Source organism: Loxodonta africana, chromosome 7 (genome assembly GCF_030014295.1).
Source record: "Loxodonta africana isolate mLoxAfr1 chromosome 7, mLoxAfr1.hap2, whole genome shotgun sequence".
NCBI lineage: Eukaryota > Metazoa > Chordata > Mammalia > Proboscidea > Elephantidae > Loxodonta > Loxodonta africana.
Genome location: NC_087348.1, coordinates 66,019,276 through 66,046,698, shown reverse-complemented (window position 1 = coordinate 66,046,698; position 27,423 = coordinate 66,019,276). Strand labels below are relative to the sequence as shown.

At 38.1% G+C, this 27,423-nt stretch overlaps 1 protein-coding gene across 5 annotated transcripts in view; it reads right to left on the bottom strand.

Moving 5' to 3' along the window:
- Positions 1 to 27,423, bottom strand: part of PIK3C2A (phosphatidylinositol-4-phosphate 3-kinase catalytic subunit type 2 alpha) — a 119,947-nt gene that overhangs the window by 53,937 nt on the left and 38,587 nt on the right. For all 5 annotated transcript variants that reach the window (XM_064288376.1, XM_064288378.1, XM_064288374.1 and 2 more), the window contains 3 exons: positions 14,759 to 14,862; positions 5,782 to 5,939; positions 757 to 877 (listed from right to left, as the gene is read on the bottom strand). In XM_064288376.1, coding sequence (XP_064144446.1) covers positions 757 to 877; positions 5,782 to 5,939; positions 14,759 to 14,862 — 383 coding nt within the window. The remainder of the gene's footprint in view (positions 1 to 756; positions 878 to 5,781; positions 5,940 to 14,758; positions 14,863 to 27,423) is intronic.

Below are 27,423 nucleotides of genomic sequence, written 5' to 3'. Positions count from 1 at the left end.
AAACTAAATGCTAGACATAACAAATCACCTGGTAAGGAAAGATTCATATAATGATATTCAGGTAACTAAGTCAATCATAAGTGACGACGAAGTAACAGTGCAGACCAGGAAAGGGTAATGGAGTGTACAATGATGTAACCACTGATTCTTTTCAGAAAGAAAACCCATTAAATTCACTTATTAGTCAACTGTCCACTATTCTTCCATTTTAAGACTGTAAGCTTTTTTTTTTTTAATTGTGCTTTAGCTGAAGGTTTACAGAGCAAATTAGTTTCTCATTAAACAATTAATATACATATTGTTTTTACACTGGTTGCCACCCCACGATGTATCCAGGCTCTCCCCTTCTCGACTTCGGGCTCCCTGTTACCAGCTTTCCGGTCCCCTCCTGCCTTCTCGTCCTTGCCCCTGGGTTGGTGTGCCCATTTAGTCTCGTTTTGTTTTAAGGGCCTGTCTAATCTTTGGCTGAAGGATGAACATCAGAAGTAACCTCTGCACTGAGTTGAAAGGGTGTCAAGACTATAAGCTTCTTAAGGACAATGCCATGTATCTAACTTATCTCTGAAATCCTTCCACTGTTTAGCACAATGTCTTAGACATAGTATATCTGAATATAAGTTTTTTGAACAAATGAATCAATTCAACAGGACCCAATGTAGCTTTGGACTAAAAATTTAACTTAAAAAATTTCTAACTTAAGCCATTAAAAATGGAGTTTCCAAAGATATTGCTCAGTAGTTAAATGAATGAACTTACTTCTGCAGCACTTCCTCTTGACCACAAACTTTCAGAACATAGCTGCCAACATCTACTTGATTCAAGTCATCATGTACCCAGCAAAGGGCTTGCATTATAACGATTTCTACAGTAGAACTCACTGTAAAAGAGTTAATCATCATTTCCATTTTTCTCAGTTAACTCCAAACGTATTTATTCAGATTGTATTACTTATACAGCAGCACTATACATTAGAATAATAATGTGAGTCACAAATGCAGGCCCATACATAATTTAAAATTTTCTAGTAGCCATGCTGAAAAAAGTAAAAAGAGACAGGTGAAACTAATTTTATTAATATACTTAATTTAATACAACCAAAATATTATCATTTCAACATATAAAAAATATTAATGAGGTATTTCACATGCTTTTTTTCAACAAAGTCCTTAAAATCCAGTGTGTATATTACACTTACAGCACATCTCAATCCTGGTTAGCCATAGTTCAAGTGCTCGGCAGCCACATGTGGCTTAGTGGCTACTGTGCTGGACAGTGCAGGTCTAAGTTAACAATGTTGTCTCCCTATTACAGACACCTCCAAATAGGATGGCACTTACCTGTGTCTAGCAAACACTGGTTTAAAGCATATCACGAGGAGAAAGAATAACTATTATAAATGTTTGACAACTGCCTGGTAAAATCTCCAAACAAAATAAAAACATAGCAAGTAGGAAGTACTGTTTATCATTCTTTGCAATAGCTGGATACTAAGATTACAATAGAGTAAAAACTAAAACTCTTAAACTAACCTATTTAGTACTACTATGATTTTAAAAAGACAGTGACTGTATTCAAACTTCATGAATATTAGCATCTTGGCAGAAAAGGCATAAAACCCCTATTGATTTAATGGCTATATTTCTGGATAGTCATGCATATGGTAAAATTCATCATTTGAACATATAAACTACTCCCACCATAATATGGTTACATTTCTTAGAAGAGATGTGCAGTACGAGAATGCAAAGTTATGAAGAACTAAACAGTAGGCATTTGAGGTACTTTTTAAAAATTAGTCAGGATCTTGATGTAATAAGTCAAAATTTGATATAAATTATAATATTTTTTTGCCAATGCTTACACATGCACGACTCAAAATGAGAAGAAACAGCTGCAAACATCCATTAATAATCGGAACCTGCAATGTACGAAGTATGAATCTAGGAAAATTGGAAATTGTCAAAAATGAAATGGAACACATAAACATTGATACGCTGGGCATTAGTCAGCTGAAATGGACTGTGATTGGCCATTCTGAATCGGACAATCATATAGTCTACTATGCTGGGAATGACAACTCGAAGAGGAATGGTGTTGCATTCATCATTAAAAAGAACGTTTCAAGATCTATCCTGAAGTAAAACGGTGTCAGTGATAGAATAATATCCATATGCCTACAAGGAAGACCAGTTAATACGACTATTATTCAAGTTTACGCACCAACCACTAGGGCCAAAGATGAAGAAATAGAAGATTTTTATCAGCTGCTGCAGTCTGAAATTGATCGAACATGCAATCAAGATGCATTGATAATTACCGGTGATTGGAATGGGAAAGTTGGAAACAAAGAAGAAGGATCAGTAGTTGGAAAATATGGCCTTGGTGATAGAAACAATGCCGGAGATCAAATGATAGAATTTTGCAAGACCAACGACTTCTTCATTGCAAATACCTTTTTTCACCAACATAAACAGTGACTATACACATGGACCTCACCAGATGGAACACACAGAAATCACATCGACTACATCTGTGGAAAGAGATGATGGAAAAGCTCAATATCATCAGTCAGAACCAGGCCAGGGGCCGACGGTGGAACAGACCATCAATTGCTCATATGCACGTTCAAGGTGAAACTGAAGAAAATCAGAACAAGCCCACGAGAGCCAAAATATGACCTTGAGTATATCCCACCTGAATTTAGAGACCATCTCAGGAATAGATTTGACACATTGAACACTAGTGATCGAAGACCAGACGAGTTGTGGAATGACATCAAGGACAGCATACATGAAGAAAGCAAGAGGTCATTGAAAAGATAGGAAAGAAAGAAAAGCCCAAGATGGATGTCAGAGGAGACTCTGAAACTTGCTCTTGAGCATCAAGCAGCTAAAGCAGAAGGAAGAATTGATGAAGTAAAAGAACTGAACAGAAGATTTCAAAGGGCCTCTCGAGAAGACAAAATAAAGTATTATAATGACATGTGCAAAGAGCTGGAGATGGAAAAACAAAAGGGAAGAAGACGCTCAGCGTTTCTCAAGCTGAAAGAACTGAAGAAAAAATTCAAGCCTCGAGTTGCAATAGTGAAGGATTCCATGGGGAAAATATTAAACGACACAGGAAGCATCAAAAGAAGATGGAAGGAATACACAGAGTCATTATACCAAAAAGAATTAGTCAATGTTCAACCATTTCAAGAGGTGGCATATGGTCAGGAACCAATGGTACTGAAGGAAGAAGTCCAAGCTGCTCTGAAGACATTGGTAAAAAACCAGACTCCAAGAATTGATGGAATATCAACTGAGATGTTTCAACAAACAGATGCAGCACTGGAGGTGCTCACTCGTCTATGCCAAGAAATATGGAAGACAGCTTCCTGGCCAACTGATTGAAAGAGATCCGTATTTACGCCTATTCCCAAGAAAGACGATCCAACCGAATGTGGAAATTATAGAACAGTATCATTAATATCACACGCAAGCAAAATTTTGCTGAAGATCATTCAAAAATGACTGCAGCAGTATACTGACAGGGAACTGCAAGAAATTCAGGCCAGTTTCAGAAGAGGACGTGGAACCAGGGATATCACTGCTGATGTCAGATGGATCCTGGCTGAAAGCAGAGAAAACCAGAAGGATGTTTACCTGTGTTTTATTGATTATGCAAAGGCATTTGACTGTGTGGATCATAACAAACTATGGATAACACTGCGAAGAATGGGAATTCCAGAACACTTAATTGTGCTCATGAGGAACCTTTACATCGATCAAGACGTAGTTGTTTGGACAGAACAAGGGGATACTGATTGGTTTAAAGTCAGGAACGGTGTGCGTCAGGGTTGTATTCTTTCACCATACCTATTTAATCTGTATGCTGAACAGATAATACAAGAAGCTGGACTATATGAAGAAGAACGGGGCATCAGGATTGGAGGAAGACTCATTAACAACCTGCATTATGCAGATAACACAACCTTGATTGCTGAAAGTGAAGAGGACTTGAAGCACTTACTAATGAAGATCGAAGACCACAGCCTTCAGTATGGATTACACCTCAACATAAAGAAAACAAAAATCCTCACAACTGGACCAATGAGCAACATCATGATAAACGGAGAAAAGACTGACGTTGTCAAGGATTTCATTTTACTTGGATCCACAATCAACAGCCATGGAAGCAGCAGTCAAGAAATCAAAAGATGCATTGCATTGAGCAAATCTGCTTTTACAAAGGACCTCTTCAAAGTGTTGAAGAGCAAAGATGTCACCCTGAAGACTAAGGTGCGCCTGACCCAAGCCATGATATTTTCAATCATATTATATGCATGTGAAAGCCGGACAATGAATACGGAAGACCAAAGAAGAGTTGACGCCTTTGAATTGTGGTGTTGGCGAAGAATATTGAATATACCATGGACTGCCAAAAGAACGAACAAGTCTGTGTTAGAAGTGTGGCCAGAATGCTCCTTAAGAAGCAAGGATGGAGAGACTGTGTCTTACATACTTTGGACATGTTGTCAGGAGGGATCAGTCTCTGGAGAAGGTCATCATGCTTGGCAGAGTACCGGGTCAGCGGAAAAGAGGAAGACCCTCAACGAGGTGGATTGACACAGTGGCTGCAACAATGAGCTCAAGCATAACAACGATTGTAAGGATGGCTCAGAACCAGGCAGTGTTTCGTTCTGTTGTGCATAGGGTCACTATGAGTCGGAACCAACTGGACAGCACCTAACAACAACTCACGCCTTTTGCAATCAAGGTACATATGACTTTTTTTTTTTAATTAGTTTAATTCTTACAGTATGCCTGAGATCTAAATGATTCCCCAAGTCAAAATTTAACGTATGTTTAAAAAGCATAATTCTTCATTCAGAAACTAAAAAAGTGGTCATTATCATTGGCTAAAATGTTTGTTTCATATTTATTTTTTTTCAAAGGGCATTTAGAAGTACAAAGCTAGAAGGCAAGTATTCAAATATTGGACATATTTGGTACTTTTAAAGGTAAAAAATGGCATAACTTCTAGGTCAAAATACTGTAGAAACACAGGATTCTACTCTACTGTTGCTGGAACCCTGGTGGCACAGTGGTTAAGAGCTCGGCTGCTAACCAAAAGATCAGCAGTTCAAATCCACCAGTTGCTCCTTGGAAACCCTGTGGAGCAGTTCTACCCTGTCGTTTAAGTTGCTATGAGTCAGAATCGACTCGACGGCAGCAGGTTTTGGTTGGGATTCTACTGTTGGAATTCCATTAAATAATATACATTGTGAAATGTGACAAACACTGAAAGAAAATAAAGGTAGTTTCAAAGAACAATACAACTTTTTTTAAAGTCTTTTTTTTTTTTTTCTAGAAAGGATACCCACACCAAGTTTGGAAGACACTACTAGAACCAAAGGAGAGTTATCTTCTCCTTAGAAGAGCCTAGAGCAAGATGCCTGGACCCGTTTTCACTGATGGGTCTTTATACTTAAGTGCTCTTCTTCCATAAAATGAAAAAAATAAATTAGAATATAATTAATTTTCTCTAATGCTTTTGGGCCTTGGCCAAGATCCAATCTGATTAATAAAATCTACTCAGCATTTTTCAGGAAAGGTAGTTAGTTATAAAGGTAACCTGTTGTCCCACTTGTACTAATCAGAAAACTTTGCATTGAATGATTTTTAAAAGAATACCTAATGATAACATAGAAAGTTGGTTTATTAAAAGATGATAATAACATTTTAAACATGTTCTCCTTAATTAGAGCAAAACAAGGTGTTTGGGGAACTATAAACATACCATCGCATGTAAAAGTGACAGGTAGTTGGAATCCTTCAATTTCAATGGAGACCTTCACACTCGCGTTTTCTCCACATATGTTCCTTTGCACTGTGACTGGACTTAACAAATAACCTGGATTTGTGCGGTGATTGGTATATGGAAAGTTGGTCCTCAATCTGTTCAGAAGAAAGAATTAAATTTCTTAAAAAGCTGCGTTTGAGAGCCTTGAACAGGCTTTGTGTGCTTACAGCCATTCAATTCTACGTTTTTGTCCATTTCTAGAGAGGCTCATGAGAACTGCAATGAATGAACCCCTGTCAAAACTCTGAATACCAGCATGTGCCTTTTAAAAATACGGAACCAAAGGAAAAGGAAGAGATTCAGTACAGCCAGAGTATCTTTGGTAACACCATCAACGTTAAACAAGCACACACTGAATCCATGCATTAAAGGAGGTCCTTGGCTTCAGATTGTTTCGCCACATAGTACGATTATATGTTTTTAAAATGTGTACATTTTTATGGTACATTTTTAATGAATCACTGATAACAATGTAGACCTGAGATTATAATCTGCCAGAGAGAGAAAAAAAATATATATATTTTTTTCCTAAGGATCTTTTTCCTACTAACATTGTTTTTGGTTGTTAAACAACTAATAAAAGATAGACAATGAGTTTTTACAATACTACAACACCTTTATCCCTTTCCTCAAAGTGATTTCTAAAAATTTAGGGAATGGAAAGAATTACATGCGAAGCTATTCATAGTATTTGGAGCAACGGGGTTTAAATTTAAATACCAAAACCAAAAACCCATTGCCTTCAAGTCAATTCTAACTCATAGTGACCCCCCCCCAAAAAAAAAAAAACCAAACCCCATGCCGTTGAGTCGATTCCGACTCATAGTGACCCTATAGGACAGAGTAGAACTGTCCCACAGAGTTTCCATGGAGCACCTGGTGGATTCAAACCGCCATCCTTTTGGTTAGCAGCCGTAGCACTTAACCACTATGGCACCAGGGTTTCCTTAAGACAGAGTAAAACTGCCCCATAGGGTTTCCAAGTAGTGGCTGGTGGATACAAACTGTGGATCTTTTAGTTAACAGCCTAAAGCTTAGCCACAGCACCACCAGCGTTCTAAATTTAAATACGGTGATTAAAAAAACAAACAAAAAATACAACCACTGCCTTGGAGTTGATTCCGACTCATAGTGACTCTATAGGACAGGATAGAACTGCCCCTATAGGGCTTCCAAGGCTGTAAATCTTTACAGAAGCAGACTGTCACATCTTTCTCCCATGGAGCAGCTGGTGGGTTCAAACCACCAGCCTTTTAGTTAACAGTTGAGTGCTCCAACCACTGTACCACCAGGGCTCTGATACAGTGCTACCAGGTCTTTATTCCATCAAAGTGATTTCTAAAACTTAGGAACTGCGGGAATCGTATACGAAGCTACTCATGGTGTCAAGCAGATACAGAGAAGACATTTTAAGAAAAGGAAATGAAGCTTGATGTTCTTACATAATTACCTAACCCAAAAAATTACCTATAAGGAGTATTTTTTAATAAAAACTCTAACATGAATTTTCTCTAAAATTTCCACTTCCCTATCACCACCTGTCATGGACTGAATTGTGTCCCCCCAAAATATTTGCCAACTTGGCTAAGCCATTATCCAGTTTGTGTGGTTATCTACCATTTTGTCATCTGATGTGATTTTCCTATGTGTTATAAATTCTACCTCTCTGATGTTAATGAGGCAGGATCAGACGCAATTATGTTAATGAGGCAGGACTCAATTTACCAGATTAGGTTGTATCTGAAATCAATATCTTTTGAGATATAAAAGAGAAAAGTCAGCAGAGAGACGGGGGACCTAATACCACCAAGAAAGAGGCACCAGGAACATAGCGCTTCCTTTGGATCCAGGGTTCCTGTGTGAAGAAGCTCCTAGAGCAGGGGAAGATTGATGACAAGGACCTTTCTCCAGAGCCAACGGAGAGAGAAAACATTCCCCTGGAGCTGAAGCCATGAATTTGGACATCTAGCCTGCTAGACTGTGAAACAATAAACTTCTGTTTGTTGAAGCCATCCCTTGTGGTATTCCTTTTATAGCAGTGCTAGCTAAGACAGAATTTGGTACCAGGAGTGGGGTGTAGCTCTAACCAAACACCTAAAATATGGAAGTGCTTTTGAAACTGTGAATGGGTAGAAGCTGTAAGAGTTTCAAAGTGCCTAACAGTAAAAGCCTAGATTGCCTTGAAGAGACTGTTGGTGGAATTATGGACGTCAGACAATTCTGGAAAGGACTCAGAAGGAAATGTGGACAACTGTAATAGATGGCAAGAAGCAGCATCAGAGGAATGGCAGTAGCAGAACCAGGAGACCAGAGTAAGACAGCACTGGAGTCCACCCACAGAGCAAGAGAGCTGAGTGCCTTGGCACAGGAGCCTTCCTGGCAGAGTGGAGTGCACTTATCGGTGGAGCTAGGCTTGCCAACCCACAGAGCAAGAGAGCTCACTCCCTTCGGATTGAAGTTTACTGGCTGAGTGGGGTGCCTCAAGGCACTTATCAGTGGAGCTACAGAGCTTTGGAACACTTGACAGAGCAAGGCAGATGCTGGCGGCAAGGCCTGAGGGCCCAAGAGGCCAAGGAACCAGAAAGCAGAAGTTATAATGAAAAGGAACACAGGAGGCAGAGCTGCTTGTCTCAAACGATAGGATCATGACCTCTGGGGTCTCAAAGGGTGAAGCCACAATCACTTAGGTTTCAAAGAGTCAGATCTTTACCAACTCAGTTCTGGAGTTTGGGGCTGCCTTTCACGAATGCCAGCAGGATGGGGCCAGGTTCACTGCCCAAAACTGAGGGGCAGGGCTGCCATGCCCAAGGGGCAGAACAGGGCCTGTTGGGGCTGAGGGGGTCGAGTTGCTATCAGATGGACTAGGGAATGGGGCTGCCCAAAGTGGAGGGAGCAGAGTTGCCTTCCCAGTGGGTCTGGAAGACAGAGCTGAATCCCTGGGCCAAGGGGCCTCCACACAGAATCCAGACAGTATGGCCAACACCCAGAGTCTGGAGGGCAGGGCCATTGCCTAAATGGTCTCAGAAAACAAAGGATTATTTTCAAGCCTTGAGGGCTAATATAATGTGTTCTGCTGACTTGCCTGGTGCCTGTTATCCCTTCTTTCCTCCAATTTCTCCCATTTGTAATGGAAATGTCTAGATTGTGGCTGTTGCACTACTGTACTTTGGAAGTAGGTAACTTGTATTCTAGATTTCATGGACGAAGAGAAATTTTTGGATTTTGGATTTGGAACTGATTTAAGACTTTTGCTCTGATATAACAGAGTGAATGTGGTTTTACACGTGACAATGACATGAATCTTTAGGGGCCAAAGGGTGGAACGTCATGGATTGAATTGTGTCCCTGCAAAATATCTGTCAACTTGGCTATGCCATGACTTCCAGTATTGTGTGACTGTCGATCATTTTGTCTCCTGATGTGATTTTCCTATGTATTGTAAATCTTACCTCTATGATGTTAATGAGGCAGAATTAGAGGCAGTTATGTTAACGAGGCAGGACTTAATCTACAAGATTAGGTCTATCTTAAATCAATCTCTTTTGAGATATAAAAGAGAGAAGCAAGCACACCACCAAGAAAGAAGCACCAGGAGCATAGCACGTCCTTTGGACCCAGGGTCCCTGCGCTAAGAAACTCCTCAACTGGGGAAGATTGACAACAAGGGCCTGCTCCCAGGGCCGACAGAGAGAGAAAGCCTTTCCCTGGACCTAGCACCCTGAATTCAGACTTCTAGCCTCCAGGACTGTGAGAGAATAAATTTCTCTTTGTTAAAGCCATCCTCTTGTGGTATTTCTCTTATAACACACTAGATAACTAAGAAACCACCAATGAAAAAGGATCTGTTCTGAATCTAGCATTTATTTGTTTAATGAGACTCTATACTTTGGAAAACTTAATATCTCTATGCATACACTAAAATCCTTTACGGTTTATTTTTCTGCTGTCTGCTAAATCAAGCTAAAGTTCCACAGAGACAAAGCCAAATCATGTAAAATCAGAAGCTAAGGACAAGAAGAGATAAAAATTAGGGTTTTAAAAGATTTTTTACTGAATTAACACTATTTTATAGGAAAGCATAGTCAGCATTGTTTATAACTAACTGCATAGATGACGCCCTTAAACACAAACAGGGAGTTCTTGGGGTCAAGATAGTATTGTGGGATATAAATATTAGATCTGAATCACATATAAAGAAAAGAAACTAGAAAGCTATTCAGAAAGAACAGGTGTGTGTATATCTTCTCATCTTATCCTAGGGTCCATAAATGAAGTGGAATAAACTTCTACCGGTGTTTATCATTCCTATAAGAACTTTCTCTGGATCTATAACTAGTAGACATAGCAACCTCTGTCAGTTATGATAGACGTGAAAAGAAAGAAAACAAGAAATGATAATCAGAAAAATGCAGTAACGAAATGTCCTGAATCACAGTATTACAGAACTTTAAATTGAAAGAGACGTTAGAGAGCACTCATCCCCACTCTTTAATTTCACAGACACAAAAAACAACAACAAAAATACGGGCCAGAACTGGTACTAAACTCTAAGTTTGCTAGACAGTAGCCTTAACTGTAAGCAAATATCATCCTGACAGCCTGTCACTATGATTTCATAGTTGAATTAAAAAGATTAAATAAATAATTTTAGGAGATTTCAAAAAGTAAAGAACTGGCTGTCTAATTTGCATAAATACTTGTTTTTAAAAGCCCCTGCAAAAAATGACCATACTGGATAAAATAGGAAGAGCTACTAATTTCCTCAGGGGTCATCTCCTGACTCCAATCTCCATGTGTACACGGGAACTGAGAGAAGCCCACAACATGGTTTCAAAAACACCTCTACTGATAAATACTTGCTGCAATCATACTCTAATAATAGAAATAAAGTGACAAAAACAACTCATTCTATCTTTAGTCCATTTTGGGTTTCATTTCACATAAGCATGTATAAACACCAAAAACCTGCTGATCTGATTCTGACTCAGGATGGCCCCGTGTATATCTGGATATAACAGTGCTCTATAGTTTTCAGTGGTTGATTTTTCAGTAGACTGCCAGGCCTTTCTTCCAAGGTGCTTCTGCGTGGACTCAAACCTCCAACCTTTCGGTTAGCAACCGAGCGTTATTAACCATTGACCACCAAGGTAGATACATATATACATGTATACACCAAAAAACCAAACCCGTTGCCATCAAGCTGATCCCAACTCAAGCGACTCTAAAGGACAGAGTAGAACTGCCCCATAGGGTTTCCAAGGAGTGCCTGGTGGATTCGAACTGCCGACCTTTTGGTTAGCAGCCACAGCTGTTAACCACTATGCCACCAGGGTTTCTATATATAGGTATATATAAAAATAAAATATATATATATATATATTCATTTCAGCTTAGTGGCACAGTTTGTATAAATAACTCTAAGATTAAAATGGACAAAAAAAAAAGAGCAGATCACAGACAGCCTAATTTCTCAACTTACAAAGCTTAAATGCAACAGTCACTCAATAACATCTAGTGAAAGTATACAGACTTACTTTGGGAGAAAATTAAAGGAGCCAGATGAAAGATAACAGTTTATTTGTAAACCATAAAGTAACGTATTATTTCTAATCTCTTAACCATAATACACATCAACAGACATAGGTAGTCTTTAAGGACTGCAATTTGCAGTATTAAGTCAGCTAAACGTTCCTTCTCTTTTACAGGCCTACTGAAAAACCTCAGTTTTTCAGCTAAGAGTAATCTTTGAAGGAAATAAAAAATGACTCTACTAATGTCTAAGTCATATGGTGCTGTTATAACAGAAATACCACAAGTGGATGGCTTTAACAAAGAGAAGTTTATTCTCTCACAGTCCAGTAAGCTAGAAGTCCAAATTCAGGGTGCCAGCTCTAGGGGAAGGCTTTCTCTTTCTGTGGGCTCTGGAGGAAGGTTCTTCTTGTCAACCTTCCCCTGTACTAGTCGCTTCTCTGCACAAGAACCCTGAGTCCAAAGGATGCGTTCTGCTCCCATTGCTTTTCTTGGTGGTATGAGGTCCCCAAACTTGCTTGCTTCCCTTTCCTTTTTATCTCTTGAGAGATAAAAGGTGGCGCAGGCCACACCCCAGGGAATTTTCCTTCACATTACATCAGGATTGTGACCTGAGTAAGGGTGTTACAATCCCACCCAAATCCTCTTTAACATAAAATTACAATCGCAAAATGGAGGACAACCACAAACACATGATAATGGAAATCATGGCCCAGCCAAATTGATACATACATTTTTTGGGGAACTTAATTCAATCCATGGCAATTGATACTTTTTCTTTTTCCTAAGATATTCTGAAGAAATGAAATGCTGGTCAAAAGGTAACATAATAGAAGGCAAAGTTTTAATAAAATATTAGCAATAGTCTAGAAAATCCAGCTAAATATTAGTAAGTCTAAATCCTCTAACAATAAAATTACATCCATTATCTTAAAGTCCCAAACCCTACTAAATTTAAGCAGACCACACTGAGAAAAGGCTAGATTTAGAACAGATCCTCCAGTGGTGATCTATTTTCCCTTCTTTTGATAACAGACCTCATCCCTTTGGCCACAATATTTATTGTTCTGGCCATGCTAATCTCTGTCTTTCAGGGGGATTTTTCTATCTGTCACTGGCTAGAAGGTTCCCTTTCCTCTCTGTTGGCAAGATCACTAGAATATGAAGTCTAAAACTATCAGTGGCTATATTCCCTGCCTTCAAAAGCCCCACCTGCAGAAGAAGAAAATAAAGCCAACATGCATGAAGGAAGGCCAGTGAGAAGCAAAGGGAGGAAGGAGAAGGACAGGAAGTAGAAAAGGAGGGTCTGAAGGGAGGAGAGATAAATTTACCACGATATGTGAATTCCCAGACCTTGCTGTCAATGAGCTCTGCCCCTTCCTTCCTCTTTCTGCTGTATGGGTTTGTGAACCAAAATATGAGCCTTCTTGATCTAAGCTAGTTCAAAATAGGTTTCTAGCACTCGTAAGAGAATTCCTGACTAACACAGTGATAATAACGGGAAGAAAACACACTGAACCCAGAGCAAAGAAGACCTGCCTCTGTTGTTGACTATTTGAGTAAACTTTCAGAATTAGGCCACTAATCTCTGAGTTTCAGTTTCTTTAGCTAATTTAAGATTGAGAGGATACTTTAGAAATGCATTTCTCTAGTTCTTCAGAAAAGAATGTATTTGCTTTTCTAAACTATTATATATTATCATCGCTTAAACAAGTAGGTCCATATTTTGAATGCCAGAAAGTTTATGGCATAAAAAGTCAAGAACAGAAAGCAACGTTCTTTGATGATTACTAGGGAAGGGAGGGGTAATCACTTTCTAGATAGCAGACAGTTGTTATTTTTGGCTATGGAAAGGCAATACCCCATATGGGTGAAGTACGCTGCATGATCTGACCAAGACAAATGAAGACACTAAGAAATAAGCAAGAATAAGGGACAATTTCAATAAATGCTATAACATATACAATTTTGCAACAACAGTAATAATGACTAAAACGTGAGCGTGGTTACACAGGTATACATGTGCATGCACATAGAGGTGCATGTAGGTGTATGTATACACATTTGGGTGTGCTGCATATATATTCATATGTAATAAAACACACAGGGGCACAGTTATGGAGACTTCCTAGACATAGCCAAATAACACATGGAATTGGTCTACTGGGTTTTTAAAAGGCTTAGGACCATAGTCTTGTGGGACAACTCAGTCAATTAGCATAACATAGTTTATAAAGATAATGTTCTACATCCTGGTTTGGTGAATAGAGGCTGGGGTCTTAAAAGCTTGTGAGCGGCCATCTAAGATACAACTACTGGTCTCTGCTCATCTGAAGCAAAAGAGAAATGAAGGAAACCAAAAACTCAAAGAAGAAACTAGTCCACAGGACTAATAGCCACATGAACCACAGCCTCTTCTAGCCTTAGACCAGAAGAACTAGATGCTACCTGGCTACCACTACCAACTGTTCTGACCAGGGACATAATAAGAGGGCTCGGATAGAATGGGAGAAAATGTAGAACAAAACTCAAATTCCTGAAAAATGACCAGGCTTAGTGGACCGATAGAGACTAGAGGAACCCCCGAGGCTATCTCTCCAAGATACCCTTTGAACTTGGAACTGAAGCCACTCTCAGAGGTCACCTTTCAGCCAAATAATGGATTGGCTCATAAAATAAACAGTATCACCCATGAGTAATGTGCTCCCTGAAGCAATCAGCTATGAGACCAAATGTCAAAATTTACTCCAAAGCAAAGATGAGAAGGCAAGGAGGGGCAGGGAAGCTAGATCAATAAAAACAGAACAAACAGAATGAAATAATGAGAATGCCAATACATTGTGAAAATCATAACCAATGTCATGGAACAATCTAGGTAACAATTGTTAAATAGGAACCTAATTTGCTGTGTAAACTTCCACCTAAAACACAGTAAAATATTGAAGAAAAAAAAAGAGAAAGAAAGCTTATGGCAAAATTAAGTCTCACTAAAAGAAAAGTAGCATTTTCTAAGTGTAAACTTAAATGTAAGCCATATTTCCTTTTCACTGGTTTATATAAAGTATTCCAAGTCTATTGCCTAACCTCAGTTTTTTTCCTCCCTTTTTATTTTTATTGTGGTGAAAACACATACACCAAAACTATCTAACCTCAATTTTGGTTTTTTTCTAAATACTCAAAAACCTAAAGGTAAAGATGCAGAATAAACTGTAGTTTGCGCTAATATGACAATTAACTGATTGCCTCAAAGTTTTAGCCGCAGAAAGAAAACAATGAAAATTTTTAGAATTTTAGAATTATGAGCACTATGCTAGTTTTCAAGTTAAAATGTTTAAACAAGCATTTAATTAAAACAAATTGTAATTTATGAAGAAAAATTCCTTACTTTGTAATTGACTGACAAAAAGCTGCCACCTCCTCGTTCTGTACTTCAATTTCTCGCGGACAAGAACTTCCTGTTGGCAAACTACTGGTCCCATATGGGTCTTTCTGTAATAATAAAGTATTTTTTATTTAAAAAGTGAAAGATCCCTGAAATGCTACATAGCACAAACACATTTTCATGGAAACATGTATAAAAATGTGGAAGTAATATAAACCATATCAATAACAAAGTTTAAAATGATTCATTTGTGTATTTGTTAAAGTTGTGCCAATTAAGCCTTATTTTAAGTTCATTGGTTTTACTTGCTCAAAAGCAGAAACAGGCTGTACTTTGTACTGGTCTGTAAGAATGCTGTGCCAAAACCTGCCATTCAAAATCTTCCTGAAATGAAAAGAAAATGAAAAGATCAAGCCCATTTGGGATTCCTCTAATAAAATCAGGAATTCTATATACCAACTTAGGCCCTAAATTCCAAAAAGCAATTGGTTCTTCTTATAAGAGAATTAGCTTTTAGGAGGGAGTGCGCATTTTCTATGTTTATAAACTTATACAAATATCTTTGACAGTTCCTCAAAGTTAAGTTTAATTCTGGTCAAAATTTCTTTAAAACACTTAGGGAGATAAATTTACCACCTAAGCACAGTCAAAGAGCAAAGTTCGCTTAGAGGTGTTTTGACTTACAACCTAAAATTACGTGATTTGGCACAAATTTCACATGTAAATTTCCTTTAAAATTGAAACTATCTCAATTCAAAATTAAGTGAATAATAACAGTGTATAAATTTCAAGAGTTGTAATGGATTTCAATAACCATAGCAAACAAGAAGCTTCTGTGACAGAAAATTAATCTGAAAATTTAGGGCAACAATTCCTTTAAAAGTTTCCTTCTTTTAAAACTTGGCAGAGTCGTTTCTGCTAGAATGCTTGATACACATTTTGGGAGGGCACCCTTGAGCTCTATAAAATCACAACTAAAAATAACAGGATTCATGAGAAAAATACCATTAAGGTAGACTACTCAAAATCAATCCAACATTTATAACCAAAGTTCTAACTAAAACAATAACAAATGCTTACAAAAATACTAGCACAGTTCAATCTCTACTCATCTGCACCCAGCATTATGGTCTTCAATCCTTTGAAGCCTTAAAACCCTGGGGCTCTTGCTTTCTTATTTGAGATATGGGTTCTTGAGGTTATTCGCTTCTAGTCAAGACTGATTTCATTGAGGTTAAAAGCATGAAATTAAAAAAAGAAGTCTTAATTCAAAGGGAAATGTCTCTGCAGCTTCTGGGCACTCACTGCTTCACCAGAAACCTTAACACTGGGAATGTGGAAACAATCTTGAAGCCACTCATGGAACCACCACTTTCACTAAAAGAGAGTACCCCTGCAGGATTTTTAGTGTTTTTCTTAACATCTTCATATACTGTTAAGGCTTTCTCTTCACTTGTGAAAAATATGATCTTGATTTCTGCAAAATCTAAATATGGCGGAAAGACTGTGTTTGAACTAATGTTACTTCCCCATTATACTGACATCAATCCCATATTTACCAATCACAAATAAGCTTAATTCTATTACAGAAACAAATATTATAGCAAATAGACTATTATTCAAAATAATGGGTTTTAATATTTCATAAGGTTTATTCTTTGGTCTAACACCCCAAGTTTGCCACAATCTAATCCAATCTTATTTTCCAGGATTTCCCTAATGATTTCTATATTCCGGTTATTTCAGTGATATCCTGTTCCTATAAAATACAAACTGAAAATAGAACTACCATACAACCCAGAAATCCCACTCCTCGGAATATACCCTAGAGAAATAAGAGTCTTTACACAAACAGATTATGCACACCCATGTTTACTGCAGCACTGTTTACAATAGCAAAAAGCTGGAAGCAACCAAGGTGTCCATGAACAGATAAATGGATAAATAAATTATGGTATATTCACACAATGGAATACTACACATCGATAAAGAACAAATTTACCAGCCGCTCCTTGGAAACCCTATGGGGCAGTTCTACTCTGTCCTATAAGGTAACTGTGAGTCAGAACCGACTCAATGGCAATGGGTGTGTGTGGTGTATAGCACTTCTAAGTACTTAGTCTGAACACCATATCATTATGCCCTGTTTTATATCTGGCCTAATATGAAAGCACTTTGAAGACAAGAATGAAGTTTTGTTAAACTTTATATTTTTGTAGAACTTTTTATCCAGTTGAGAAGGCACTTAACCCCTGGTTGTTTGTTGAGTGTTTTGCTGTCTCCAAAAACAAGATACACTGACATAAAGCCAATGAAATTGTCATTTAAAGAATTTAATTATTTAAAGGTACCATGCAATTTCTTCAATAGCCTCCTAAAAAGAACAGCAATAATTTTCATTATTAATCTTTGATTCCATAAATAAGCTTTTTCTAAACATTAGTGTAATTCATAATACTAACAATTACTAAGTACACACTATGTATCAGGCTATGCTGTAAGAAACTGAAGGGTTCACATTCATTTATTTCTCACAAAGCCCTGTTTTTGTGGGTACTATCATTATCCCTGTTTTACAGATGAAAAGAAAACGACACAAAGATAAATTAATTAACTCAGACAAGGTGACACAGCTTATAGGTACAGTCAAGAGTCAGGATTTGAACCCAAGAACTCTCGTTTCACAGTTACATGCTTGTTGCTGTTGTTAGCTGCTGTCAAGTCAGTTCTGACTCATAGTGACCCTAGATACAAAGAACAAAACACTGCCCGGTCCTGCGCCATCCTTACAACCTTTGCTATGTTTGAGCCCACTGTTGCATCCACTGTGTCAACCGATCTCATTGAGGGTCTTACTCTTTTTTGCTGACCCTCTACTTTACCAAGCATGAGGTCCTTCACCAGGGACTGGTCCGTCCTGGTAACATGTCCAAAGTACATGAGACAAAGTCTCGCCATCACTGCTCCTAAGAAGCATTCTGGCTGTGCTTCCACCAAGACAGATTTGTTCATTCTTTTGGCAGTCCATGATATATTTAATATTCTTCACCAACACCGTAATTCACAGGCATCATTCTTCTTTGATCTTCCTTATTCACTGTCCAGTTTTCATATGCATTTGAGGCGACTGAAAATATCATGGGTTGGGTCAGGCACACCTTAGTCCTTAAAATGACTTCTTTGTTTTTTTTAACACTTTCAAGAGGTCTTTTGTAGCAGATATGCCCAATGTTTTCTTTATGCTGAAATGTAATCCATACTGAAGACTGTAGTCTTTGATCTTCATCAGTAAGTGCTTCAAGTCCTCTTCACTTTCAGCAAGCATGGCTGTGTTGTCTGCATATCACAGGTTGTTAATGTGTCTTCCTCCAATCATTATGCCGTGTTCTTCTTCATAGAACCCACCTTCTAAGATTATTTGCTCAGCATACAGATTGAATAAGTATATTGAAAGGATACAACCATGATGCACACCATTCCTGATTTTAAACCACGTGGTATCCTCTTGTGCTGTTCAAACCGCTGCCTCTTGGTCTATGTACAGGTTCTGCATGAGCACAAGTAAGTGTTCTGAAATTTCCTTTCTTCACAATGTGATCCGTATATTTGTTATGATCCACCCAGTCAAATACCTTTGTGTAGTCAATAAAACACAGGTAAACATCTTTCTGGTATTCTCTGCTTTCAGCCAAGATCCATCTGACATCATCAACGATGTCTCTCGTTCTATGTCCTCTTCTCAAACTGACTTAATTTCTGGCAGTTCCCTGTCAATGTTTAACACTATGATATTCTACCTCTTGAAACATTCTCTTATAAACAACTAAAAAACACAACAACAATGTTGTGATCTTTGTGGGTGCAATGCTCTAGAAAACCTTAGAAGAGAGTATTTTTGCTTGACCCAACAATCATCTTTCCTTTAACTTCGTTCTTTTTTTTTTTAAGAGCAGATTTTGAATATCCTTAATGACATTTTTAGTTTTTTTTTTAATAGAAAAATTATTAGTTTTGCAGTGTCTTTCATGTATTAGGTCCTTCCTTTCCACCAGTGACAGAAATGGATTATAACTAAATTTCTAGTCACTCACCATGGCAATAGAAACTAGAAAGTTAATATCAAATGTCCTGTCCATCAAGGTAAAAATACAGCTAGGCTACCAATTATTTTACTTCATAAATTACTATGTCTTGTTTTTCTCCACTATTTCTGGAACAAAAAATTAAAAAAAAATTTTTTTTTACACCTATTCCTTTAGGCCATCCTCCCCTAAATATCACACAAATAACCTAAGCATCAAATCATCTCTATTCTCCATTGATCTATTATTTTTCTTATGCAATACGTACGGCTTTCTATCTTGGAGCGCAGTTATAACACACGCATACCTAGTCTCCCTCTTTTTGTTCAAGTTCTTTAAAGGCTTCCCCCCCCAGGTGCTGTCAGTTCTGACTCACGAGGACCCGTATGTGTCAGTGTGGAACTGTACTCCACAGGGTTTTCAATGGCTGACTTACTGGGAGTAGATCATCAGGCCTTTCTTCCAATCCTAAAGGGTAGGGCTTCCAAAGGATTCATATTTGCAAACCTCACATTGTATACCACATTTTTTTTTTTTTAATGAATGAATGAGACACAAGATAATGGATAAGAAAAAATTGCTAATGTCATTACCCAATACATGGGAAAAAGAAAGAAGAGGTTTGTAGGGGAAGATACTTGGCTATCTAGTAAATACATGTGTTTGGAAACTGATGTAGATGTTTAGGTATTCATCTAAACCCAAAACCAAATCCACCGCTATCAAGGCAACTGTGACTCATAGCAACACTACAGGTTTCCAATCTAGAAATGTTCTATTCAAGAAGTGTTCTAGCCTGGAAACTATTGCTAGGGATATAGATTTGAGGAACAACGAATTTCTACAGTTTTCTAGAGGGAAGTTTCTACTTCTGCTAATTGCTGTCAGTATCCATCAGGATCCATGAGAGAGCAAGATCCCAGGCAAAGGGGCCTTGTGGTCAAGCTCTACCAAGAGGAAACAGTCTCTTTGGGAAGCTGAGGGATAGATACATAACGGGCTCCACTTGCTGGGCATCTCAATCATCGAAAGCCAAGGAGTCACATCACTGTGACACAGCAGCAGCTTTCAAACAGTGTACCTTGAAGTCTCAAGAATGAAGCACTAAAATGCTCTCGATCATTAGCCATTAGAGAAATGCAAATTAAAACTACGATGAGATTCCATCTCACACCAGCAAGGCTGGCATTAATCCAAAAAACACAAAATAATAAATGTTGGAGAGGCTGCGGAGAGATTGGAACTCTCATACACTGCTGGTGGGAATGTAAAATGGTACAACCACTTTGGAAATCTATCTGGCGTTATCTTAAACAGTTAGAAATAGAACTACCATACAACCCAGAAATCCCACTCCTAGGAATATACCCTAGAGATACAAGAGCCTTCATACAAACAGATATATGCACACCCATGTTTATTGCGGCTCTGTTTACAATAGCAAAAAGTTGGAAGCAACCAAGGTGTCCATCAACGGATGAATGGGTAAATAAATTGTGGTATATTCACACAATGGAATACTACGCATCGATAAAGAACAGTGACGAATCTCTGAAACATTTCATAACATGGAGGAACCTGGAAGGCATTATGCTGAGCGAAATGAGTCAGAGGCAAAAGGACAAATATTGTATAAGACCACTATTATAAGATCTTGAGAAATAGTAAACCTGAGAAGAACACATACTTTTGTGGTTACGAGGGGGGAGGGAGGGAGGGTGGGAGAGGGTTTTTTATTGATTAATCAGTAGATAAGAAATGCTTTAGGTGAAGGGAAAGACAACACTCAATACATGGAAGGTCAGCTCAATTGGACTGGACCAAAAGCAAAGAAGTTTCCGGGATAAAATGAATGCTTCAAAGGTCAGCGGAGCAAGCGCGGGGGTCTGGGGAACATGGTTTGCGGGGACTTCTAAGTCAATTGGCAAAATAATTCTATTATGAAATCATTCTGCATCCCACTTTGAAATGTGGTGTCTGGGGTCTTAAAAGCTAACAAGCGGCCATCTAAGATGCAGCAATTGGTCTCAACCCACCTGGAGCAAAGGAAAATGAAGAACACCAAGGCCACACGACAACTAAGAGCCCAAGAGACAGAAAGGGCCACATGAACCAGAGACCTACATCATCCTAAGACCAGAAGAACTAGGTGGTGCCCGGCCACGATTGATGACTGCCCTGACAGGGAGCACAGCAGAGGACCCCTGAGGGAGCAGGAGATCAGTGGGATGCAGGCCCCAAATTCTCATAAGAAGACCAAACTTAATGGTCTGACTGAGACTAGAGGAATCCCGGCGGCCATGCTCCCCAGACCTTCTGTTGACACAGGACAGGAACCATTCCCGAAGACAACTCATCAGACATGAAAGGGACTGGTCAGCGGGTGGGAGAGAGATGCTGATGAAGAGTGAGCTAATTATATCAGGTGGACACTTGAGATTGTGTTGGCAACTCTTGTCTGGAGGGGGGATGGGAGGATAGAGAGAGAGGGAAGCAGGCAAAATTGTCAAGAAAGGAGAGACTGAAAGGGCTGACTCAAGAGGGGGAGAGTAAGTGGGAGTAGGGAGTGAGATGTATGTAAACTTATACGTGACAGACTGATTGGATTTGTAAAAGTTCACTTGAAGTTTAATAAAAGTTATTAAAAAAAAAAGAATGAAGCACTGTCCAAGGGAGAACAGGTATGAGTTAAGAAAGATAATCAAGAACAAAACCTTGGGCATGCGTATGTTTAAAGGACAAAGAAAAAGGAGTAAAAAGATCACAGGAGTAAAACTAGGAAATAGAAATACCTATGGCAAAACAGAATTTTCAAGAAAAGGATGCAGTTAATTATTTAAAATGAAGCACAAGGGCTGGACACTGAATATGGTCACTGAATAGGCAATCAATCAGTATTAATGTTACCAGAAATAAGTTTCTGCAACACGGTGGGAAAAGAGAGTATGCCTGGAGAGACTGGAAAGATAGTAAGTATAGTCTTTAACGAGTAGTGGCAGAAAACTCTCTGGGAAGACATGAACAAAAAGGAAGAAGAAAAAGGTTAAAGAGTTTAGTTTTGGGAAAGAAGTAGACTGCCTCTTCCCTCCAAATCATGAAGAAGAGGGAAATCTGAGGTGAATGAGCTGGAATTAACCTCAGTAAAAAAGAGAGAGAGGTAATCTAGAAAAGAGGGGACCGGAGTGGTTGGAGGGTTTAAGGAAAGTGGTGACGGTTTGAAATAATTCACAAAAAATTATCAATACATACTTTGTAAAACAGTTTTTAGGATTCAGGAAAGGTTCAAGTCCAAGGTTCATGCCATGTTATCCAGAAATTAGATGGAACACAACACTAAATTTTCAATAAATATACTTTAAGCATTAAATATATCAGTTACTCTTCAGAACACATCTGGTATCTTCCTTATTCGGATGATTTTATTTTAGAAAGAGACTTAAGTCAGCTACTCAAACATACCACACTCAGCTAAACAATAAAACTCTTGTTAATTTTCCCTCTTCTTTAAAATCAATGATAGACATTTTGTCAACAGGGTTATAAATGTTTATCATGTCAATAGAATTAATTTTTAGAAAGAGTAACACCCCCAAAACTTTGCAAACAACTTCTACAAAAATAATTCAATTACTGAAATCTGCTCAAATTTATAAATTTATAGCTATTAACTGAAAGTGATTTAAACTTACATTTTCAGACAGTTTTGAGTATTATGCCTTTTCCCAGTTTTGGTTACAAAAATTTGAACTAAACTATTCAGATTATCATTAACAAAACTAAAGACACTACAAGGAAACAGGAAGTAAGCTTGCTGAGCAAGAAGAAAAACATCCTTCTGACTTGAGTTTTACTACAAAGCACAAAACTCTGGCAGGAAATGAACACTTAAGTACGCAAAGTAATTATAAAGAATAGACATCGTAATCTTATTTCCCAACGAAAAACGTGAACCTCACAGAAAAGTTTTTTAATAGATAGAGATTAATGGTATGTGAAAAATTAAAAGCTCAATGACAAGATATTGTTCCACAGACTTTGAAAGCGTATTACTAGTGTTTTGTTAACCTCCCACTTTTGGCCTATATCAAACCAAATTCTATTTTCTTATACACAAATGATGAAATCTTAGTAGTAAAAGGGCTTAGAGCTTTTTTTTTAAAGCATAAAAATTCTTTCTGCAGCATCCCTATAGGTGCATATCAAACCTCTGATTGATTGTCTCCAATAACTGTTTAAACCTGAGAGGAACCATTAGCAAATGGCTCTTTATAAATTCCTTTGTCAGTATTTAACCATAATACCTGTCTCCTTGAATTTTCTTCCCCATTGGCCCTTGTTCTACTTTTTGGGACAAGGGCTTTTAAAAATAAATTTCTAAATTGCATAATGGAGATAATGTCTCAATTCACAGAAGAATATATCAACAGATAGGATTTGCTTGATTTTAAACTTTTCTATAAAATATATTTTAATTTTCAGCAACTGCTACCATATGCCTTTATTAGAATCTAGGATAAAATGCTAATTAATGCAGCACAAAGTTATACTAAAAAATTTAATATGTGAGTATTTCACCATGTTTTACAAGGACATCATAATTTTCAAATAATTCTACTCCCTGAATTAGTTTGAGAACCTATGCCTAAAATACAAAACTAAAAAAATAAGTCCACTTCCTCCTTTCCAACACAACCTTCTAAACTTTAAATCTTACTCCTGGAAAGGGTCTCAGAAATCATCTAGTCCAACCAATTTTATTTCAAGATGAAGACACTTGGACCCAGAGAGTTAATTATTTCCAATTAATGTTCTCTCTTTTTTTTTTTTAGGCAAAATTTCTCTGATCCTTTTAACAGTTCCTTATATCATGTAGCTTCTAGACTCTTGATCGCTGTAGTCTTTGCTTTTTGAGACACAACTGTAGTTTACCAGCGGCCCCTCTGAAAAGGTCAGGCTCAAACTTAAGTACCAGGTAGACTCTCTAAAGACTGGGCAGATAAACTAAGCCACCTAAATTCAGATAGCATGCCATTAGTAAAGCTGTTGATGTAATACATTGTAGTAATGCACCTCTAATCTCTGACTGATCAATCAACCAAGTCGTGTTATTTTGCTAACCTGGCTTTGACTTCATGGCTCTCATGATCCATCTGCTTATTACTCTGATCCTTCCCCCTATACTTAAAGTCTGGGATCATGTTTCAAGTGCTAAAATTGATCCTGCTAAGCTGCCTGTTTAACTCTTAGAGTTTGAGCAACTAGCAGCTTTCTGTACCTCCCATGTGACTACATTACCCTAATCTTGATAGGGAAACTTCTTCTCTTCAGGAAATTACCTATCCTCAATATCTGTGCAAGATGCTTTCTAAACCAATTGCCATCAAGTCAATTCCAACTCATGGAGATCCCATGTGTGTGAGAATAGAACTGTGCTTCAAGGGTTTTTTAGTGGCTGACTTATCAGAAGTAGATCACCAGGCCTTTCTTTCAAGGTGCCTCTGGGTGGACTTGAACCTCTAACCTTTCAGTTAGTAGATGAGCATGTTAACTGTATACACCACCCACGGACTGCTAAAATCCCCCAAATAAGGAAAATATCAACATAGTACTGTGACAGATATTAAAAACGAGCAGAAAATGATAATATGCAGGGAGACAATGAAAGGGACATGCATAGGTACCACATACCTGCTCCACTAAAGGAAAGGGTGGAGAACAGAAGAGGTGAACTAAAAGTAACCAGTCTAAACTGAAGAGGGCAACAAGGAAAGAAAATCGAGTTTTGTAGCAAAAGCAGTAGCATCTTATGCTAGGGATTTTCAGTTACAAAGAGACTATTCCCAGGGCACTGCATTTTTAAATTTTGCTATGTGACTTGTCACCTTTCCAACTTTATAGACTCCTGAGGTATGAAGAAGCTTTACAGTCATCTAGTCAAGAGGTCTAAATGCCAGTCCAAGGGAATAGCCGGTTGGGAGCATAAGTATCAAGGTATCTTTCCCCCCAAATTCCACACTCCCATTCCCTTCCCTCCTCACAAACAACATCAGGATGGAGTCGGCCTATACCCTCTAAGACACTGTGACATCTGACTAAGTTTGGGAAACTATTTGACCTATGTTTGAATATTTCCTGTCACAGGAACTTACTACTTCTAAAACAGCATGTTGTATCTCTGGAGAGATTAAAAAAAAAAAGAGGGCTTTTAGCATCAGACGGTTCGAATATCAGCTTTGCTACTTACAAATAATTCTGTAGCCTTCTCCTTGGCCTCTAACTTGTTATTATGAAAGTTTTCAAACATACATATAAGTAGAGAGAATAATACACCCCTGTATCCATCACCAGCTTGAAAAATTAACATAAGACACATTACCAGCTTGAAAAATTAACATAAGACACACACACCCACATACATCCACCTCATTCCAGTTCCTCACTGTATTAAAGCTAATCTCAGACATCGTTATATTTCATTACTAAATTCTTCACTATATATTTCTAAAATATAAAAGCTGATTTAACTGCAATACCATTATTACACCAAAAAATTAACGATAATTCCTTATTTCTTTACATCTCAGTTTCTTCCACTGTAAAATAGGGATGTGAGATCATTTGGCCTCAGGATTCTTGTAAGCTCTCTATTATCTCAGTGACTGTGAGAGAGTTCGGTATGAACATCTGTGGACAGATAAAAGCATGTAGCTCTTCGGTTCTGAGTTCTAGTCCTGAATCAATGGAAATATGCTTTTGTATCTACTCAAAAAAATCAACTTGTTCAAAATGATAACCCTAGTTCAAATGGAATGGTAATCTCAGTTTACCCGGTATAATTTGCTTCCTTTAGCGGATAAATGACTTTCCAATGCTGGGTAGGTTATAATTAAATATGGAGATAATGAAATAAACCAGAGCCCTGGTGGGAAAATGGTTTATTTTCCCAGTTGGCTGCTAAATGAAACGTCGGTGGTTTGAACCCACCAGTGGTTCCACAAAAGAAAAGACCTGGTGATCTGTTCCCATAAAGATTACAGTCTAGGAAACGCTATGGGGCAGTTCTACTCTGTCATATGGGATCACTATGAGTTGGAATCGACTTGATGGCACACGACAATAACAACAATTTGTAAATAATTTTGGCTAAATTCAAGATAATCTAATGCCGGAACATTTTCATCATACTACAAAGAAACCCCATATCCATTAAGCAGTCACTCTCCATTTCCCTCTCCTTCCAGCCCTTGGCAACCTTGATGAATTTGCCTACTTTGGACATTTCATACAAATAGAATCATGTAACGTGTGGTCTTTTGCATCTGGCTTCTTTCACTTAGCATGTTTTTAAGGTTCATGAATGTTGTGGCATGTGTCAGTACTTCATTCTTTTTATGACTGAATAGTATTCCATTGTACAGATATATCACATTTTGTTTATCCATTCATCTGATGATGGGCAATTTAGTTGTTTCCACTTTTGGGCTATTATGAATAAGGCTGTTATGAACAACCCAATTAAAAATGGGCAAAGGATCTATCTGAACAGACATTTCTCCAAAGAAGATATACAAATGGACAGTAAGCGCAAATTAAAACAATGAAATACCACTTCACACCCACTAGGATGGCTGTAATTTAAAACAAACAAAAATGGAAAATAAGTATTGGCAAGGATGTGTAGAAATTAGAACCCTTATACATTGCTAGCCCAAGCCCACTGCCGTCGAGTCGATTCCAACTCATAGCGACTCCATAGGACAGGGCAGAACTGCCCTGTAGAGTTTACAAGGAGCATCTAGTGGATTTGAACTGCCAACCTTTTGGTTATCAGCCATAGCACTTAACCACTACACCACTGCTAGTGGGAAGGTAAAATGGTGTAGCTACTGTGGAAAACGATTTGGAGGTTCCTCAAAAAAAAAAAAAAAACAGCAAATTACCATATGACCCAGCAATTTCACTTTTAGTACTCAGAAAGGTTTTGTTTGCTAGGATCACCTGTTTCTCCTGTAAATTCAAGCACCTTAAGTGCTTAAAAGAAAAATTTTAAATATTAAATTTACAAATGCAATGAAAGTGTTAAGGAAATTTTACCAAGTTTGTAAATGAGAGTTGATTTTAAGGAAGATCTATTTTTTTACATCTGCAATGACAGAATTTGTCTCAAGTGCTGCTATAACAGAAGTACAAGAGGATAACTTTAATAAAGAGAAATTTATTCTCTCATAGTCTAGAAGGCTAGAAGTCCGAATTCAAGGATCCAGCTCCAGGGGAAGACTTTCTCTCTCTGTCAACTCTGGGGGAGGGTCCTTGTCATCAATCTTCCCCTGCCCTAGGAGCTTCTCAGCGCAGGGACTCTGGGGTCCAAAGAACGCGCTATTCTCCTGGCTCTGGCTTCTTGGTGGCATGAGGTCCCCAGGTCTCTCTGCTGCTTCTCTCTTTTATATCTCAAAACAGATTGACTTAAAAAACAACCTAACCTTGTAGATTGAGTCCTGCCTAATTAACATAACTACCTCTAATCCTGCCTCATTAACATTACAGGGTAGGATTTACAACACAGGAAAATCACATCAGGTGACAAAA